The sequence below is a fragment of the Polypterus senegalus genome, chromosome 15 (genome assembly GCF_016835505.1).
Source record: "Polypterus senegalus isolate Bchr_013 chromosome 15, ASM1683550v1, whole genome shotgun sequence".
Classification (NCBI taxonomy): Eukaryota; Metazoa; Chordata; class Cladistia; order Polypteriformes; family Polypteridae; genus Polypterus; species Polypterus senegalus.
Genome location: NC_053168.1, coordinates 95,625,386 through 95,644,577, shown reverse-complemented (window position 1 = coordinate 95,644,577; position 19,192 = coordinate 95,625,386). Strand labels below are relative to the sequence as shown.

Genomic DNA, 19,192 nt, shown 5'->3' with positions numbered 1-19,192 from the left:
GGTTGATTTTTTAATTTATTACTCACATATGGCTGCAAAGCCCCCATTTTAATTACCCATTCCTTCAATGCCCTAATGGTAAACTGCTTTAGCTTATTCTTAATTAGTCATGTTTACATGCTAATTGGTTATTAGAGAAACCTTTCTAACTGAATTAACACCACTGAAATCTGTTATCCTCTTCATGTTTGTTACACAGTACTGGCATTCCTAAAGTTCAGTTCTCGGTTGAAGAATGACCAAAATGAAATAGCTTTCTCAAGGAAAGTGTCAGTTGTGGTCGCCTGGAAAGACCGGGAGAGGGACTATACCTCCCCTGGGCAGCCGCCCTGGTTTGTATGGGGGCCACAGGAATGGAAGCTCAACCCTATTGGGCTCGTGGTCACACCAGGGGGGCCCCCACAGGATTGTGGAGCCCTGGATGTCAGCACTTCTGCCATATCCGGAAATGCTGACGGAAGGAATTCCAGGGACACCCGGTGTGGTAAACAAAATAAATGTGCTCCCATGCTTTTATTTTGTAAGTGCAATGCTGACGCTTATCCTTTAAAAAACATTGGTAGGGAGTTCAATCCTTTATCTCTACATTTTTATGGGACCAAAAGAGACGCTTTGTTAAATTTTCTGCCATAATTTGTGATAAATCAGTGGACACCAGTTAGGGCTGTAATTAATGGTTATTTTGATAACCAATTAATCTGCACTTGATTTTGTCAAATAATCAATTAGTTGGATTGTTAAAAAATTCAAAATTTAAATATTTATTATTTTTATTTTAAATTAAATGCATAAAGTGCATGCAATGGAACTTTTGTCTGTAAAATGTTTCAGAAAGTATTTTATAAAAAGTAAACTACTTGTGGATATTCTAAATAAAACATAGTTTTTTTATAAAAAATTTGAACAACAAATTACAAGTTATACTGTTAATAACTGCAGAGATTCACTGAGAAATTGGCTGGTAAATATGTGAATTCAGGTGTGTTCCTTTGAAACAGGTATTCTCTGCTGTAGGAAATCCATGTAGTCTGATTAGGAGGGGTTGCATGAAGACCCCAGGTTAGATGAAAGTTAATCCAAACAATAAAGATAAGAATAAACATTCTGAATTTGGTTTACATAGCTACAACACTGCTAAGCAATTAAAAAAAGGATTATGAAAGGTTTTTGAATTTCTTCCTTTTCTTATCTTTTGACTTAGAGTGCAGGATATGCTTTTCAGTTAAAGTTGATGTGCTATGGGATTCTCTGCTGCACTTGCTTTTTTTGGAAACACACACACACACACTAACATTACATGTGTTTGCAAGCACCATAATTTAGCAGAGTGACAGTATAAAAATAAGAAAAGCCAGTTATGACAAGCGAAAATCTGGACATTTACTAGATAGTTGCTAATGTCACATATTTTTTAGTCGCGTATCATGAAATTCTGCCCCATATGGTAGTGTTTTATTCGCATTTTAAAGGGCTGAACTTTGGCTCAGATTATTTCTTACTTCAAACCAAAAGTTATGCCTAGCCTAGCAAACATTGAGTTCATGTTTCAGTTATTACATAATGCTCATTTTTCAGTTATTGCATAATGTTCAAGTAACATTCAGTTTACTGGGATAATGGTGAGTCTTCCTTCTCAAAATAATGATATATTTCCTTTTCGAATGTTCATGTATCACAGCTGTGCTCCCATGCCATACAAGATCAGAACTACACATTTTGCAGCTCACAACCTTTTTTTCTGCATTCAGAGTAAATTGCTCCCAAACTCTGGAAGTATAAGGTTGCACTGCCTTCTCTGTCACTAGCTTACCGTTTAACATTTAAATGAAGTAGTTACTTGTTCCATAAAAATAAAATAAATATTTCACAGGATATTTCATTTTTCCTTCCTGTCATTTAGAATAATGCTTTCATATAAGCCTTGTAAAATTGCATTGCTTTTGCAACATTTTGGTCATACTTTAAATACAGGTGTTCTATGTCTGAACTAATGGTACAATTATTTGGAGTTCATGAGATCTGTGTTTCTTTCCTCAACACTAGCTTATAATGTACTTTACATATCACATGGAAGTGGAATTGGTCTTCTTATTTGCATGAGGCTCTCTATGAGGAGGTAAGTGACAAATAATGTAGGTGCAAATGTTGATATAGATTTCAGGCTCAAGGTTACATTACTTCCAGGTATGGCTACTCATAGACTTATAATGGATGGAGAATTTCATTATTATTATTATTGGTCTTGTCCATTGTGAGAGATGGACATCTAGGATGTGGCTAGCAGCGGTGTTATTTTACTTTTTTTACTTTTATTCCAAGGTATCCTGTATTTAGTCAACCCAGGAGGATTTAATTACAAGTATATACAAGTATATTTAAAACATTAGCAGCAGGCTAAGGGTTCAGAAAGAGAAAGAAAAGGCAGCTAAAGCTTTCTCAAAGTCTAACTGGTCTCAAATTCATAATACGGCCTCCCAGAAACTGATAGTTCATGTCCCATGTAAAGTGATGGAAAAATAATTGTCAGCTGTAACATTTCTCCCATTGCCTGTGAATTGCTTAACAAGTTGCATTACCACAGTGACAGACTGCCTTTCCCTGGTAATCGATTATGATCTTCCTACAAAAAGAGAATACCTTATAGTATGTATTTGTTATTTCAATCATCAGTTATGCAAATTTGATTCCAGACTTACCAGGTTTGCTTGGCTTGCTCACTGTGAAAAGGCATCAAAATTTCATCTAGAATAACTACTAATCAATGGTTATGTTTGTCCTTCATTATAATACATAATGTAGTTATGTGGAAAGTCTGGCAAATGTCTGATGTAGCAAAAATTATGTCAGTATATAAAATATACAGGCAGAATCAATTTGACTTGGGGAAAGTGGAACATGTGAAAATGAATGTTTTGGACATGGCAAACCTTGGGTGAAAAGTGCAGTGCTGTTAGGCTCACATATTTACAGTCACTGCAGATACATAATGCAAGAATAAACAGTTGGCTTTCTTTGCTTGTGTGTACATCTACTGTTAAACCATTATGTATAGTATATATGTGATTCAATATCTGCGATTGTGTTTATGTGATTCAGTTTGTGCAATTGGGCTTTTCTCTGTCAGCTTCCTCATTCCACAATACGTCATCTCATATGTACTTCTTTCTCCAATTCAAGTGGATGCTGAATGTATAACTTGCATTCCAAGTTTTGTAAAAAAACATTATGATGTCATTTCAAGTGAGTTTATAGTCATTTTATACCAACTAAAATAACTGGATTGTCAAAGGTTTTCAGATGTTTGTGTTATTTTCTTCATCCCACACATAAATAATTATCATGTTTTCCAAATATAATTCCTGAGTTATAACAACATGGACATTTGCGGAAGTCAAGGACAGGAGCGTGACATATACAAGCTGAGAAACAATACAAATAAAAAACAAATATACAGTTCCGTGCTTGACAATGAGTAAATGTTCAGAGTGGATTAAATGGTTATGGTATTGGATGGCTAAATCACAATAATTAAATAAAACAAAAACTTCAAAGTCACTTCTGTCTAATAGAATAGAACTGTTTTTGCAATTTGATACTAGTACAGTGTCTGTAATGAATTTTGTCCTCTTCCTGTTGCTTTTAATACTACCATCTAACAGCTGGTTTAAGCCACAATTGAATTATTTAGAATCCTTTTCATAACATTGCTGATCAAAAACTTTGGATGCTGTGCCAAGTGCCCACTAGAGTTTCCTACACACTTGAGTTTGGTGAAAATGACTGTTTAATTTGTCCTTTAAAAATAAAGCATTAACCACAGTGTAATATAATTGTGTGGGTCTCTTTTGTGCAAACAAAACACCTCTAACCTGTTGAGGCATTAACTCCACTAGACTTCTGAAGGTGTCCTGTGGTATCAGCGCCAAGAGAGTAACAGCAGATGCTTTAAGTTCTGTAAGTTGTGAGTTGGGGCCTCCATGGATTACACATTTTTCAGCACATCTCTCAGATACTCATTCGGATTGATATCTGAGGATTTTGGAAGCAAAGTCTGCACCTTGAACTCTGTGTCATGTTCCTCAAATCATTCCAGAACAATTCTGGCTGTGTGGCAATGTGCATTATCCTGATGAAGGAGGCCACTGCCATTAGAGAATACCATTACCATGAAGGGGTACACGGGGTCTGCAACAATCTTTAGGTAGGAGATGCATGTCAAAGTAACATCCACATGCATATATATGTTTTACAGTATCTGCCAAATAATACAAAGAGTACACAACATGTATTTCACCCTTATTGGGGCTCATCGAGTGTACGCACTTTTGTATCCCCTTTTGGGGATCGAATGTTAGATGTCAGTGCCTGAGGCAAAGTCTATGACATTGCTCCACAATGGCTGATTTGACTGGGTGAAGATCGTAGTATTACATTGTTAGTCTTGAATTACAACCTGATTATTTAGGTGGTTACCTATCAGGTAACGCTTGTGATTGGTCGAACAGTCGGCAAACATCCACCACGTCCTCTTATTTGTGAGAAGCATATCATAGATATGTTATACGGTACCTGCCAAAGAATGCATGACATGTGTTTCGCCCTTTATTGGGGCTCGTCAGGTGTATGTACTTTTGCATCCTCAGGTGCCGACACCCGAGGTACAACCTCAGTAAGGGGATGCAAAAGTGCATATATATATATATATATATATATACATACAGTAATCCCTCCTCGATCGCTAGGGTTGCGTTCCAGACCCCCCCGCGATAGGTGAAAATCCGCATAGTAGAAACCATATGTTTATATGGTTATTTTTATATATTTTAAGCCCTTATAAACTCTCCCACACTGTTAACATTATTAGAGCCCTCTAGACATGAAATAACACCCTTTAGTCAAAAGTTTAAACTGAGATGGCAGTTCTTTCTCACAATTAAAAGAATGCAAACATATCTTCTCTTCAAAGGAGCGCCGTCAGGAGCAGAGAATGTCAAAGAGAGCGCTAAGAAAAGCAAACAATCAAAAATCAATACGTGCTTTTAAGTATGCAGAAGCACCGCGATAAAGCGGCATTTTATAGAGGAGCGTCTGTATCTTCTAGGCAAACAGCCTCTGTGCACACAGCCCCTGCTCACACCCCCTCCGTCAGGCAGAGAGAGTGAGAGAGATAGAGAGAAGCAAACAATCAAGCACCGCACGGGAAGCATATCTTATATCATTGAGGAGTTTTAGTTAATATGTAATACATGCTCTGATTGGGTAGCTTCTAAGCCATCCACCAATAGCGTCCCTTGTATGAAATCAACTGGGCAAACAAACGGAGGCAGCATGTACCATAAATTAAAAGACACATTGTCCGCAGAAAGCCACGAACCAGCGAAAAATCTGTGATATATATTTAGATGTGCTTACATTTAAAATTCGCGATAGAATGAAGCCGCAAAAGTCGAAGCGTGATATAGCGAGGGATTACTGTGTATATATATATATATATATATATATATATATATATATATATATATATATAGTGGTCGCCCAGGAGGACCGGAGGAGGGCTTGCGCCTCCTCCAGACCGAAAGGGGGCGTTCGTCCTGGTTATGCTGGGAGCCTCAGGTACAGGGCTTGGAAGCCCAGCCCTGTAGGGACCCGTGGCCACCGCCAGGCGGCACCCCGATGCTGGTATATCCCGTGTGGTCCCCGGCCGGGCTCCCAGGAGAACCAGAGGAGGGCTTGTGCCTCCTCCAGACCGAGAGGGGGCGTCCGTCCTGGTTATACTGGAGGCCTCGGGTAGAGGGCTTGGAAGCCCAGCCCTGTAGGGACCCGTGGCCACCACCAGGTGGTGCCCCAGTGCCTGATTATCCCAGGAGCCAGGCACTTCCGCCACACCAGGAAGTGCCGGGGGGAAGACGACAGGGGACACCCGGACAGCTTCCGGGTGCGCAGCTGGCACTTCCGCCACACGGGGGTGTGTCCATGGGAGATTGCCGGGAAGCAGATGGAGCCCATCCGGGTTCCTATAAAAGGGGCCGCCTCCCTCCAGTCATTGATAAGAGTCGGGTGGAAGAGTGGCAACGTCTGGAGGAGGAATTAGGCGGTCAGAAGAAAAGAGAGAAAAAGAGAAGAAGAAAAGAGGCATTGGAGTGGCCTGGACTGAGGGGGGTTGGTGAGCAGAATTGTAAAAAAGAGAAATGGAGAATAAACCTGTGTTTGTGGGTGACATTGTGTCTGCCTGTCTGTGTCCGGGGCGAGGTTCACAATATATATACTGTATATATGTATATATATATATATATATATATATATATATAAATATATATATGTATATTGTCAAGCTTGGGTCACAGTGTTGCACAGGAGAGTACAGAAGTTTTTCCAAGGAGTAGAAACTTTATTGTGGTTCAGGCAGATGCAAACACAAATCTGTTTAAGATCTGGCCTCACAAGGAACAGCTGTCAAACTTGACGCATTGGCCCCAATTCCTGCTCAAAAGAATACAAAGTCTTCTTCATTAAGGGGGTATAGTGGCTCGGGAACAGTGGCCAGACCAGAGGGAGTCTGGGGGAATAGAGACAAGACAGTGAAATGTCAGAATGGCCGCAGCTTGATCTTTTAAATGTTCGATATATATATATATATATATATATATATATATATATATATATATGTATATATATATATATATATATATATATATAAATGTATTTATTGTGACCGCTATATATATATATAGTGGGGTACAGCCCGGACACAGACAGGTAGACATGTTCTTTCTCCACACACATGTTTATTTACAGCTATTATGTACAGTCGTAAGTGCACAAACCCAGTGCCGCAGCACCAATCACCCCTTCAAGTCCTGGCCGCACGACAATGCCTTGCTCAGTCCTCTGACCGCCTCCACTACTCTCCTCCAAGCTCCATCCACTTCACCCGACTCTTGCTGTCGACTGGAGGGAGGCGGCCCCTTTTATCCTCACCTGGATATGCTCCAGGTGCTCCCTGGCAATCACCCGTCGACACGCCCCTGTGTGGCAGAAATGCCGGCTGTACTCCCAGAAGCATTCCGGGTTTCCCTGCTACTGTTCCCCCCAGCACTTCCTGGTCAGGCCCTGTTCTCCCAACAGGCACAGGGGCGGAGACGCCACCTGGACACCACCAGCTGGTGTCCTCCTGTGCCTCGCACAGGCAGCGCTCCCCCCTCTTACCGGCACCCCAGGGCCCACTCCTTCGGCAGTGCCTCCGAGGTTTTCGTGCCCCTTTGGTTGGAGCCACTCGCCCCTTCGTAGCCTCCGCCAGCAGTAGTGGCACCCCCTCACCAGCGGAGAGTCCTCCCATCAGACGGCCCGTCGTATGAGGGCAGGTTCCCAACGAAGCGGGTCCTACTGCTTGTCCAGGGTCCAGTTCTACAATAAACAGAAACAGGGGGGCACGACAATGCCTTGCTCAGTCCTCAGACCGCCTCCACTCCTCTCCTCCGAGCTCCATCCACTTCCACCCGACTCTTGCTGTCGACTGGAGGGAGGTGGCCCCTTTTATCCTCACCCGGATATGCTCCAGGTGCTCCCCAGCAATCGCCCTTCGACACGCCCCTGTGTGGCGGAAGTGCCGGCTGTACTCCCGGAAGCATTCTGGGTGTCCCTGCTACTCTTCCCCCCCAGCACTTTCTGGTGTTCCCAAGGCACCGGGGCGCCCCCTGGCAGTGACCACAGGCCCCTACAGCGTTGGGCTTCCAAGCCCTCAACCTGTGGCCCCCATAGCAGCCAGGGTGGTATCCCCCAGGTGATCCCAGATGGGCGCACGCCCTCTTCCAGTCCTTCACGGCATCCCGGCTGGGTCGTCACCCCTTGCATCCCTGACAATATATTTTTATACATCATGTATATATAGCAAATTTATTTTGGGTAAAGGTGTGTTTTCATTTTTTTAAATTAAATTTTTGACATGCAGTGGTTTGTGTGTAAGTGAGATATGCCATCATCCATAGCAACTTTAGAAAAACTGTTGATAACTAATGGAGTGTAGTCCATATATTAATTTATTCTAACGATACAGACTGTAATATTTCTGAACTTTTTGAGACCCTCCCTAACGGGATGACGTGGAGAAACACTCAGAAAAGTGATTGCCTCTTTTGAGATGCTCCCCAACGGGGCGACATGCAGCACAACTGCCATGTCTATTGAGGGTTACTTGTCCATCGTTGCAGCAGCACAGAAACAACTACAAGCTGACTGCTGTCACGCACAAAGCGCAGATCAACCGATGGATGATGCAGGGAACATTATAACTTGGCCACTGACCTGGCTCTCATCCTGCCTGTTTGCTGTGTATGTGTATAGTAGAATGGTAGATCCCACTACAAAAATTAACCTTGCTGTTCCTGTTTTGAGTTGAATAAAGCTGCTTTTGTTGTTTTGTTTTTGGGGTGCAAGACACTGACTTACGTGTCACAACACGATTACAAGGGTGTCTCCCTTTTGATTTTCAACTTTTACAAGGGATGAATTACTTATAATGTTAAATACAGATAAAGACAAATAAATATTGGCAGCAAAGGGAATATTTTGATTTTATTCATAGAGGCACACTTTTTGGGATTGTTCTGACAAATTAATTTTGTAGTGTATTTTTAGAGTGATTAATTAACAGACCCAAATGATAACTCATGGGCCCTGTCTGGTGTAATTCTGATTTTTATTTTTCCTTATTTGCAGGTGGTAGGTGGAAAAATGACTGAATCTGGTAGACTTTGTGCGTTCATTACAAAAGTAAAGAAAGGAAGTCTAGCTGATACAGTTGGCCATCTTCGACCAGGTAGCTTGTTAGTGGTTTGTTTGTATTTAAAAATTAAATAACAAATGAAAAAAGTGCATTTATTTTTCAAGCATAAGAATGTATGCATTATGTTTATGTGTTAACAACTAAACTTCACTATATTAAAAAAAATAGAAATATTTTAGAATACTTTAGCTTTTGACAGAAACCACTATTTTTATTTAGGTGATCAAGTTCTTGAATGGAACGGAAGACATTTACAAGGAGCAACTTTTAAGGAAGTTTACAACATCATCCTTGAATCCAAGCCTGAACCTCAAGTGGAGCTGGTGGTCTCTCGCCCAATTGGGTAAGTTTATCAGATGTACAGTACATAGGTTCAGCTTTCCTGATCTTTGTTCATTCTGATTATGCTTTAGTAAGATACGCAAAAAATATACTTTACAATTTGTGCTCACCACCTTAATTATATTTAGGTAGTAAGTAGAAGGGGCTGAATGATGTGATACAGTGCAGTGCTTCCCACAAAAATCTGATGTAGCAGTGGGATCTACCTTTGATAAATGTCACCCTTATTGTCAGATTGCCATTTCTATTACATTTTGATGTTTATAATTGCATTTTTTGTAAGTTTGTTCATACATATAATAAATACAGTTGCTTAATGGTTATGGTGTTTTGTTCTGTTTTGCATAGTGGTAGACTGTGTAATTAACAAACACAGAAAGTTGAACTTTACCAATAGATTTTGAATCATGTTAACAATAAACAATTGAATAAAATGAATAAGTTAACAAATATTAAAAAAACAGTAACACAAAAAGAATTATTATTTAAAAAAATAATTTGTCTGAATAAAGATGAAATAAGAATTTTAATATGCCCTTTGCAAATAAATAAATATATATAATATACAGTATCCCAAGTTTTTTCCTACTTTCAGGTGCCCAACAGTCTTTCTGTTGTATATTATAGCACACTGACACACTTAAGCAAAGTGCTATATTGCAACTTAATGTTACCATATAGAAAAGATATTTTGTTGCTGATTTTTAACCCATCTTAGAAATCTTATCTGAAATTGCTGAGGAGTACTGTATGACTTCCATAGTTTTATCTGGCCCAATGCACTTAATAATTGTAGCTATGGTGACATAAAAACTGAGTAGCAAAGGTAAATATAGCTGCATATTAAAAAAAAAAAATTAATTATTTGCTGGTGAGCAGGCTTGCGAAACAAGTTTTACTTTTAAAACTGTTACTTTAACAAAGTCAATACTTGGTGTCTGCATCATGTAAACACAACTAGTAAGGCACATTGAAAAGCTGAGTTGAACTAAGCTAAACTAACAGTTTAAATGAAACATTATAGTAATAAGTCACAGCGTCTATTTTTCTTTCTTTTGTTTATCTTTTATTGAATTTATTAAAAGCATATAAACATTCCAGGCAATCAAGTCAAACTTAACAAAACTAAATTCAAATCAATCCCCAGAGTAAAACTATTGAGTATTAAAGAAAGAAAGGAGTCTTTTCTTCCAATATTATTGATTAGGTTGTGCCAGGTTTTAAAAAGTTTAGAACAGACCCTCTAAGTGAGAATTTCATTTTTTCAAATTTCAAATAGTACATAACTTCAGTTACCCACTGGGTTAAAATCTACATGCTAGTAGTGAAATAAAGGCAACTACAGTTTGTTTGTCCTTTTCCGCCGTAAACCCATCTGGGAGTACACCAAACACAGCTGTTAATGGGTTAGGAGTGATTGTGACACTAAGGCTGTCTGATAGGCATTTAAATTTTTTTTTCCAAAATGATATTAATTTGGTACACACCCAAAACATGTGGCCTAGTGAAGCTGGAGCTCGATTGCAACATTTGCAGGTTGGATATTGCCCTGGAAACATTTTGGACAATTTTAAGCAAAATAGATATCCTCGATAAAAGATTTTAAGTTGAATAATTGAATGCTTTGCGCATATGGAGCTTAGGGTGTTTCATTTTCTAAGGCAAAAAATAAAATGTAAAATTTTTACAGGCTTTGCTTACACCCCGAGTCTCAGTGATATAAAAGATATATATGCCAAATTTCAAGACGATTGGATAATATTTAGAGGTTGCACACTTTGATCAGTTTTGTAAAAGTAGGCAAAAAATATGATATTTCAATGTTAATTACTTTTATTGGGAAAACTAGAAATCACAAACTTAAAATAATATTAAAACTAGACACTAAGATTAATAGGTAGTATGCAAAACATGTTATATTAATCAACTTTGAACGATGCAATCCCTTCTTTTGTTCGCTTGGTGATGACTTTTCTGTGATGCTTGACTACCCTCAACAAGAATTGTTTTTGTTGTTCGTCCCAGACCGATTCGTTAAACTTTTTTATCAGGGCAATTCCTCTTTCTGCAGTATCATTGACCACCTTAAGAGCGTTCACGTGGCTTCTTAGAGAATCACTGCAGTATTCTCTCATGTCGTGGATCCCAAACAATTCAAAGAATGTCTTTGTTTTATTAGTAATGAAATGGCTCAGGTCTTTTCCTTCAAAAACTAGGTTTTTACCCTCTAATCGTTTCATTTTCTTTTTCTTTGCAGGTTTGGTTTCTAAATTTTTAGTCATATTTTCCTTTTCAGCCTGAGTAATACATTCGTCCAAAAAAGCCAATCCTACATTTGTTTCTGACAGATACCAAAGGTGTCTCTTAGCAACTGTGAGAGCACTTTTTTTGACGTCTGCATCTGGGTAAGTGCTCAGAAGCTGTAGCATATCCAAATCATTCTTTGGAGCCCAATGACTTACAATTGCCTTGTGCCAAAAGCGAACATATATGAGGCTGACAAAATGTGCAACCCTTTTTCATTCCTTTCAATTCTCGTTGAGGAACATTCAACTGTTTAGTGAAGAGGACAATTTTAAGTGCATATATTGCCTTTGCCATCCACCTTGCTTGATGCAGAGCCCCTGGGATCCTGAAACTGAAGTAGTTTTTAGACCAACCTTCTAGTTACACTGTAATAAAAGTGATCAATGTGTGCAATCCCTAAATATTATCCAATCTTCTTGAAATTTGGCATATATATCTTTTGCATCACCGACACTCAGGGCGTAAGCAAAGTCATATGAAAATCACATCTTTGGAAAAATGAAACACCCTAATGGAGCTAGAGTGACTTCTGTGCATGACTGCCTTTTCTGAAATGTTGAATAAGATATCCTTTTCTAACTATACTCTGGGATCTTTAAAAATAAGGGACTTTAAAATGTTTTTATATATTATAAAAATGCTGTCTGACTCCCCAGGACTGATCAATATCTTTTATGGAATAGAAAAAAGTGGGAAGTGTGGAAAATTGGGCAGATTTCATTTAGCAAAGTCTCTAATTTGGAGATAGTGGAACAATTGTGTTGATGGGAGATTAAATTTAAAGTGCAATTATTCATAGGATGCAAAGACATTATTTATATACAAATTTCTAAATGATTTAATCCCATTCATTTTCCAAACAATAAAAACTGTGTAATTTTGAGAAGGTGAAAAAAGTTGGTTATCATGTACAGGTGCCACAGATAAAATATTCTTTAACTTGAAACTTCCTACATTGATTCCATATTCTGAGTGAGTGAAGGACAATTGAGTTGTTAGTATATTGACAATACCTTGTATTTACTGGTGTACAAAGCAGGGAATATAAAGAAGTACTGCCTGGTTTAATTTCTATTGCAGACCAACTAGTATGTGTTCATCTATATGTGTCAATGTGCAGGTTTTTATAGCTTGCATGTTTGCCGCCCAGCAGAAAAATTAGGTAGAACCATGCAGCCTTCTCGGGGTTAAGAGATCAGCTGTGAGATAATTATGTGGGGCATAGTGATGTGAGCTGTATGATCAGAAGGGCATGATGGGAGATAAAAATAGCATCATATCTGCAAGATTTGATTGTGGGCAATTAATTGTTTTCTATAAAGAAATAAGTACTAGGTTGTTGTACCGTGTTAGCCATTATGAATGTAGAGAAAAGCCAAGCAAAATGACACCTTTTATTGGCTAACTAAAAAGATTACAATCTTTGTAATCTTTTTAGTTAGCCAATAAAAGGTGTAATTTTGCGTGGCTTTTCTCTATAAAGAAATAATAAATTCTTAAAAAAGAATAATGTACTGTTGAGAAGAAGGAATATGCTCTTAAGTATGGATTTAGTAATTTCCATGGGTCTGATAAGTTATGATCAATTAAACACTGTGTGCTTTTTTTTGCACTGTTAGATGTTGTCACCGCTGCAGCTGAAGAATCTGGATGACACCAGATCTGGATTTAAAACACAATTATAATTTTGTGAGTGTTCAAGTTAGGAATAGATGCAAAAACACTTTGGATAAAGTCTTAGTCATCTACATTGAGTGTATAGATATTTATCAAAATCACTTTACAATTAAACAAATTGCCCATAACCATCACATATCAGCCTTCAGGATCTGATACTACAAATGAAATTGTTTTGTGAATTAAGATTCCCACACCTCTAGTTTTCTTTGTACACAGTAGCTGGAGTGGAATATTTGGCCAGTCCAGTATCTTTTCAACCAAAACTGATCCTTGTTCATTAACACTAGAATTACCAGAGCCTACGAGAAAGCTCGTAAATCCAGCCCACCTTAAATCCATTTTCACCTCTCCGTCAGTGTCTTTTGTCCTGTAAATGTGTCAGTAAGCAATAAGCAGCCTGGTATCTCATCCCACTCCCCACCGCTGCAGTTCATTTTACAAAGAAGTTTCTCAGTGCTCAGTGTTTATCTTTGAGTGAAGTGCTGGAGCTTTATAGGGTAAAATAGTACATCATCGTTTGGAATACATACATTTCATGTGTGTTCCATGTCAACAACAATCTATGTAAAATGTAGTTAATACAGAAACGTTTTTCATGTTTTAGTAATAATTGAAAAAATGTAGACATGAAATGTATAAGGTGTGAAGCCTGAAATACAAATAGGAAATAAACACTTTCACAAATGGTGCAAGTATAACAAAACAAGTGCACTTTTATTCAAGAATGTAATCGAAGAAAAAAGCAGGTTACGGTTGGCAGTTGATACGACAGCTTGCATGGTGCAATGTTAAGAACTGCTGCATTCCAATCAAGAGGTCGCGGTTTAGGTGTCAGCTGCTTCCCAAATTTACCATTTTCAGTAGTGAGCTGCTCTTATTATTAATATTATACAATAAAAGCATACATTTGATTTGCATCTGTAAATTTATATTTAAAGTTAGCGTTTTTTTTTTTCAGTTTTATTCTCTCACTCACGTTTAAGCTCCCACACACCCCCCAGATCTGACGCCGTTTTAAGATAAAGACATGGTATAACCAACAGAATTGTTTTGTTACACCCCCTCTTTATTTGAAAACCATGTCAGATCTTGTGCGCGAACAAGACTGGGAAAACTGTGGACGTGGATGTGAGTGGTGTGCGTGACTGAGAATGACTGTGAATGTCAATTTTTTTTATTCAGTTTTATTCTTGAGTGCTCCTGCTCATGCTGAATTAGTATGCACCTTCTGATCCATGATGTCAAAGCAGCACTGACAAAAAAGAGAGACTTAGGTATATTTGACATTTGGAATAATTCATTTTATTACCTGTATTGTACATTTCGGAAAACGTTGTTGCACTAATGCAATATTATATTCATTTGCATACCTTTGTGCGGTTGTAGTTAGTGACCGCGTTTGGTTTTTTGTTGATCTTGTTGCTGCATGTTGGTATTTCTTTTGAACCCCAGGAGATGCAGAGGACAGCATAGTACAGAGATGTCAGTTCCGCACTATATACAATCATCAGATTCAAATGTTAACAGTTCCCACACACACCCAAGGACCATCTTTATGACATGTGTATAAGGTGTGAAGCCTGAAGTCCAAATATCAAATAAACACTTTCATAAAAAGTACAAGTATAACAAAACAAGTGCGCTTTTATTCATGAATATAACCGAAGAAAAAAGAAAGCAGGTTACGGTAGGCGGTTGATGCGACAGCTTGCATATTGCAATGCTAAGAACTGCTGACTCCCAATCAAGAGGTTCTGGGTTCGATGCTGGCAGCTTCTCAAGTTTACCGTTTTGAGTAGAGAACTGCTATTATTGTTAATATTATACAATAAAAACATACATTTGATTTGCATATGTAACAGCTGCTGTAAATTTATAGTGCTGATCAAAGAATTTTTTTATTCAGTTTTATTCTCTCAGTCGCGTTCACGCTCGCCCCGATCTGACATGGCTGTTTTCAAATAAAGACATGCTATAACAGAGGTGAACTCAGATCGGAGAAAGGGAACAAGAATTGTCCACTCACATATAAGAACAACGCCGCTGCACCAGGCGTAAAGGCAAAAAATGGCACAGTCTGGATACAGGACGAAGTCCGGCATCCTCATGCCGATATCCTGTCCTTGAAAGAAACAACACGGCTTACAGAGCTCACCAATGCTACACCATCCAGATCTAAATACTAGCATGGTGTATGTGCCCAAAAAAAGTCTAACTGCATTCTCATACCATTGCTCGCGTACTAAAGTGTCAGCAGGTATTTTTCATGGCATTACACGTGTAATTTGTGAGCATACCCTTGACGATCAAACAGAGGAAGCTTGTGACTTTACGCTGTAGGAAGATAAGTAAATAAATCAAGATAAGTAACATTCAATCTGGCTTTTATATAAGTAACATATAAATGCTTCTTATGTAAAGATCATCATAAAACATAATCACAAGCATGAGTTTGCATGATATGTTGGCGAGCTCTGTAAGCCATGCTGTTTCTTTAAAGAACAGGTGATTGGCAGGGTGAAGCCGGACTTCGTCCTGTATCCAAATGGTGCCATCTTTCGCCTTTACGCCTGGTGTAGCTGCGTTGTTCTTATATGTGAGTGGACGTTTCTTGCAAGGAGGGCTTCTGTTCTCTTTCTCCGATCTGAGCTTACCTCTGTTATAGTGCATCTTTCTTTGAAAACAGCCGTGTCAGATCAGGGTGTGCGTGAACGCGACTGAGAGAATAATACTGAATAGAAAAAAACGCTAACCTTTACAAGGACCATACATTTACACCGTCTGTTACAGATTCAGATCAAATGTATGCTTTTATTATATAACAGTAACAATAATAACAACTCACTACTCAAAATATTTATTTTGGGAGACGTTAAGACTCAAACCCAGAACCTTTTAAATTGGAGTCAGCAGCTCTAACCAGTATACTACCCGAGAAGTCAGGACAACAAGTAACACTAACCTGATTTCTTTTTCTTCAGTTATAGTCTTGGAAAAAAAGCTCATTTGTTCTGTTATGCTTGTATCTTTTGTGAAAGTGCTTATCTGATATTTGGACTTCAGTCTTCACACATTATACATTTCATGTGTACATTTTGTCGTTAGTACTAAAACATGGAAAAAGTTTGTCTTTTAGGTATGTGTTCAACATTTCTGTCATCCTACACTTACACAGATCTTTGTGGACACGGAACACACTTGAAATGCACATGTTCCGAATAACAATATATATTTTAGCCTAGGTACCTGACACACTGATAAACAAGGCTTCATTTGTTAGAGGTTTTTGTAGTTTCTCGGGGGGTGTGGGGGGATTTGGGGGTAGGGGTGGGGTTTATGAATAGTATAGCAGTCTGTTTGCTGTTTGGGATTATTGACACATTTACAAGACAAAAGACGCTGAATGGAGACGTGCGAGTGGATTTAAGGTGGGCCGGATTTACGAGTTTTCTCGTAAGCTTTGGTAATTCTAGTATTAAGTGAGTCTCCTGTAAAAATACTGTCTTGGCCTTTAGACCTGTTAGGTGAAAGAATGCTTTCTTCCTCTTTAGTTCTTGATTGAGACCTTTGACATTCCAGCTCACAAAGTTTACTGTTTAGTCATAGAGACATTGCATCTGATCTTTTGTTGTTATTTTATAATCTTAAATTAAGGTGGTACATTATTACATATAATAGCTTTAACCTTAATTTCCAATACTGCAAGGAGTTATAGCCATGAAACCTATTGTTGTGTTGGCTCTTGCAATTGTGGGGAAGAAAAGAATAGATCAGAAATAGCTGTTTTTCTTTTTGTTATTACTAACACATGTCATGTACAATAAATATGTCTCTGATGGTTTATTGGGTGAAGCTGGAGCAATGTAAAGCAGGAACACTGGAATTAAGCTGTAACATGATTCTGTGTGAAATGTGAATTCACATTTTTAAATATGTCACCTATGACTTAAAATTATACAATCATAACCAGTTCTGAACAACCTGTTGGAAACCACATACAGTGACAAAATTTTTGCTGTGTTGCTATCTGAACTCATTATATAGTGTAATTTAAATATTTGCGAGAAGTCAATATAAGTTAAAAAACCAGCTGTTACTGAAAATATTGTTTGGATATAGATTTTCATGAGATGAATTAAGAAGACTACCAAGAGTGGCATCAGATATAATTAGGGATTTTCATTAATTATATCATTTTGTGGAAGCAGCAGCTGTGGCAGCCCACCTTTGATATTGATATTTTCTGTTTTCAGAAAACATCACAAGGTAATTAGATCTGGAAGCTGTCCCTTCAGTCTATAATCCTCTTATGTACTTACTTAATACAAATGAATAAGGTCATGGCTACCACCATTATTTGCAATTATACAATAATCACTGTTCTAAATAGAACTTGAGTGTTTTTAATATATTCATCTTTTACATTTAGAATGCTAATTATAGTGTGCATTGCAGAGAGGGTTATTGTAAAGATTAACAATTTCAGTCCATAAAGTTTAGTAAACTTCAATATTCATTTATGGTGTAATTTACATTAAAAAAATGTAAACTCTGGATACAAAGAGATACCACAAATAGATACTTTTAGTGCAGAGGAACTGGATAAACCTCTGGTGCTATCAGAATTACTAGATGCTATAAAGTCACTTCAAAGCGGGAAAGCAGCAGGCCCTGATGGCTACCCTGTAGAATTTTATAAGAAATTCTCCACTCAGCTAACTCCCCTCTTATTAGCAACATTTACAGAAGCTAGAGACATATGAATTTTACCTCAAACATTTCGCCATGCATTAATTACCGTCTTTCCTAAACAAAATAAGGACTTACTACAATTTACATCATACAGACCAATTTCACTTCTAAATAATGATGTTAAGATACTCTCAAAAATCCTACCTAGAAAGATGGAGAAAGTGCTTCCTTCAGTAATATCACAAGATCAAACTGGATTTATTAAAGGCAGACACTTAGCTTCCAATCTTTGACGCCTGTTTAATGTTATTCACCAACAGAATCAAACACCCCAGAGATATTATTATCATTGGATGCAGAAAAAAGCATTTGACATGATTGAATGGAACTGCCTTTTCACTACATTAGAGAAATTTGTGTTTGGCTCTGTTGTGATGTGAGATTTTACATATAACTTGATAAATGTTTTGTATGTCTTTATTTATAATTTAGGCAAACCAAGTGGTGAGAGGTATTCATGTTTGCACAACCCCCAACCCTTTTTACGACTTCTCTTTGTAATTTTATGACAGGATTTGGGGGATGTGTCTTAAACCAGTTTGATCCCCCACACAAAGCCAGGTTAGTGTAATATATGGTCTTGGGGGGGTAGGGCAGGAGATAAGATGTTCTATTTCACCCATTGGTCTGAGGTATGGCTGTTTGGAATTGGCTAGTCTCAGAGGCCTTTAAGTACCATGATGTCCTATTGGTTCTAGGAATTGGAGAGAACATCTATAAATGTACATGCTCAACCACATTCTCTCTCTGACTGACCCAAATATGATGATGAAGACAACACATGAAAGAGCACAGCTCAGCAGCCATATTGAACAGACATGTGGCTGAAAGCTGAGCACCAACGATGCCTTAACTAGAGACATTTTAAGTAACTGCAAGTCTGTGTGCCACCTGAATTACACATCACCATTTTATCAGGTTGTATGGTTGCCAATATTCAAATGTACTTTGCATTTTGTTATTATTTATGAATATTATCAGTAATACATTATTTTATGTGTAACTTAACTCTTGCTTGTCTTTTTACTACATCTAATTGCCTGAGGTTATAGATATAGAAGGGAAGGTGGGGATAAGTTATATACAGTGGTAAGTCTGTGAGATTAGGCATTCTAAGGCTACATATTAATAATACAATAGGGACAGTAGAGCAATATATATATTACTCTACCAAGATAAAACAATTGTAGTGGCAGGATTTTGGGGTAACCAAGTTTTGCACCCTGTTTGCAAATACTGTTTTGATGTATGTGTTTGTTTATGTATGTGAATTTTAGGGCACCCAGTGTACAAATGCGGTGGAAGTAAAACATTGTTTGGTTGCTGAAT

At 38.1% G+C, this 19,192-nt stretch overlaps 1 protein-coding gene across 49 annotated transcripts in view; it reads left to right on the top strand.

Annotated features, from left to right (window-relative positions):
* rims2a (regulating synaptic membrane exocytosis 2a) overlaps nt 1-19,192 on the top strand; it is a 1,270,129-nt gene that overhangs the window by 785,942 nt on the left and 464,995 nt on the right. For all 49 annotated transcript variants that reach the window (XM_039736790.1, XM_039736792.1, XM_039736793.1 and 46 more), the window contains 2 exons: nt 8,716-8,815; nt 9,002-9,125. In XM_039736790.1, the coding sequence (XP_039592724.1) occupies nt 8,716-8,815; nt 9,002-9,125 (224 nt within the window). The remainder of the gene's footprint in view (nt 1-8,715; nt 8,816-9,001; nt 9,126-19,192) is intronic.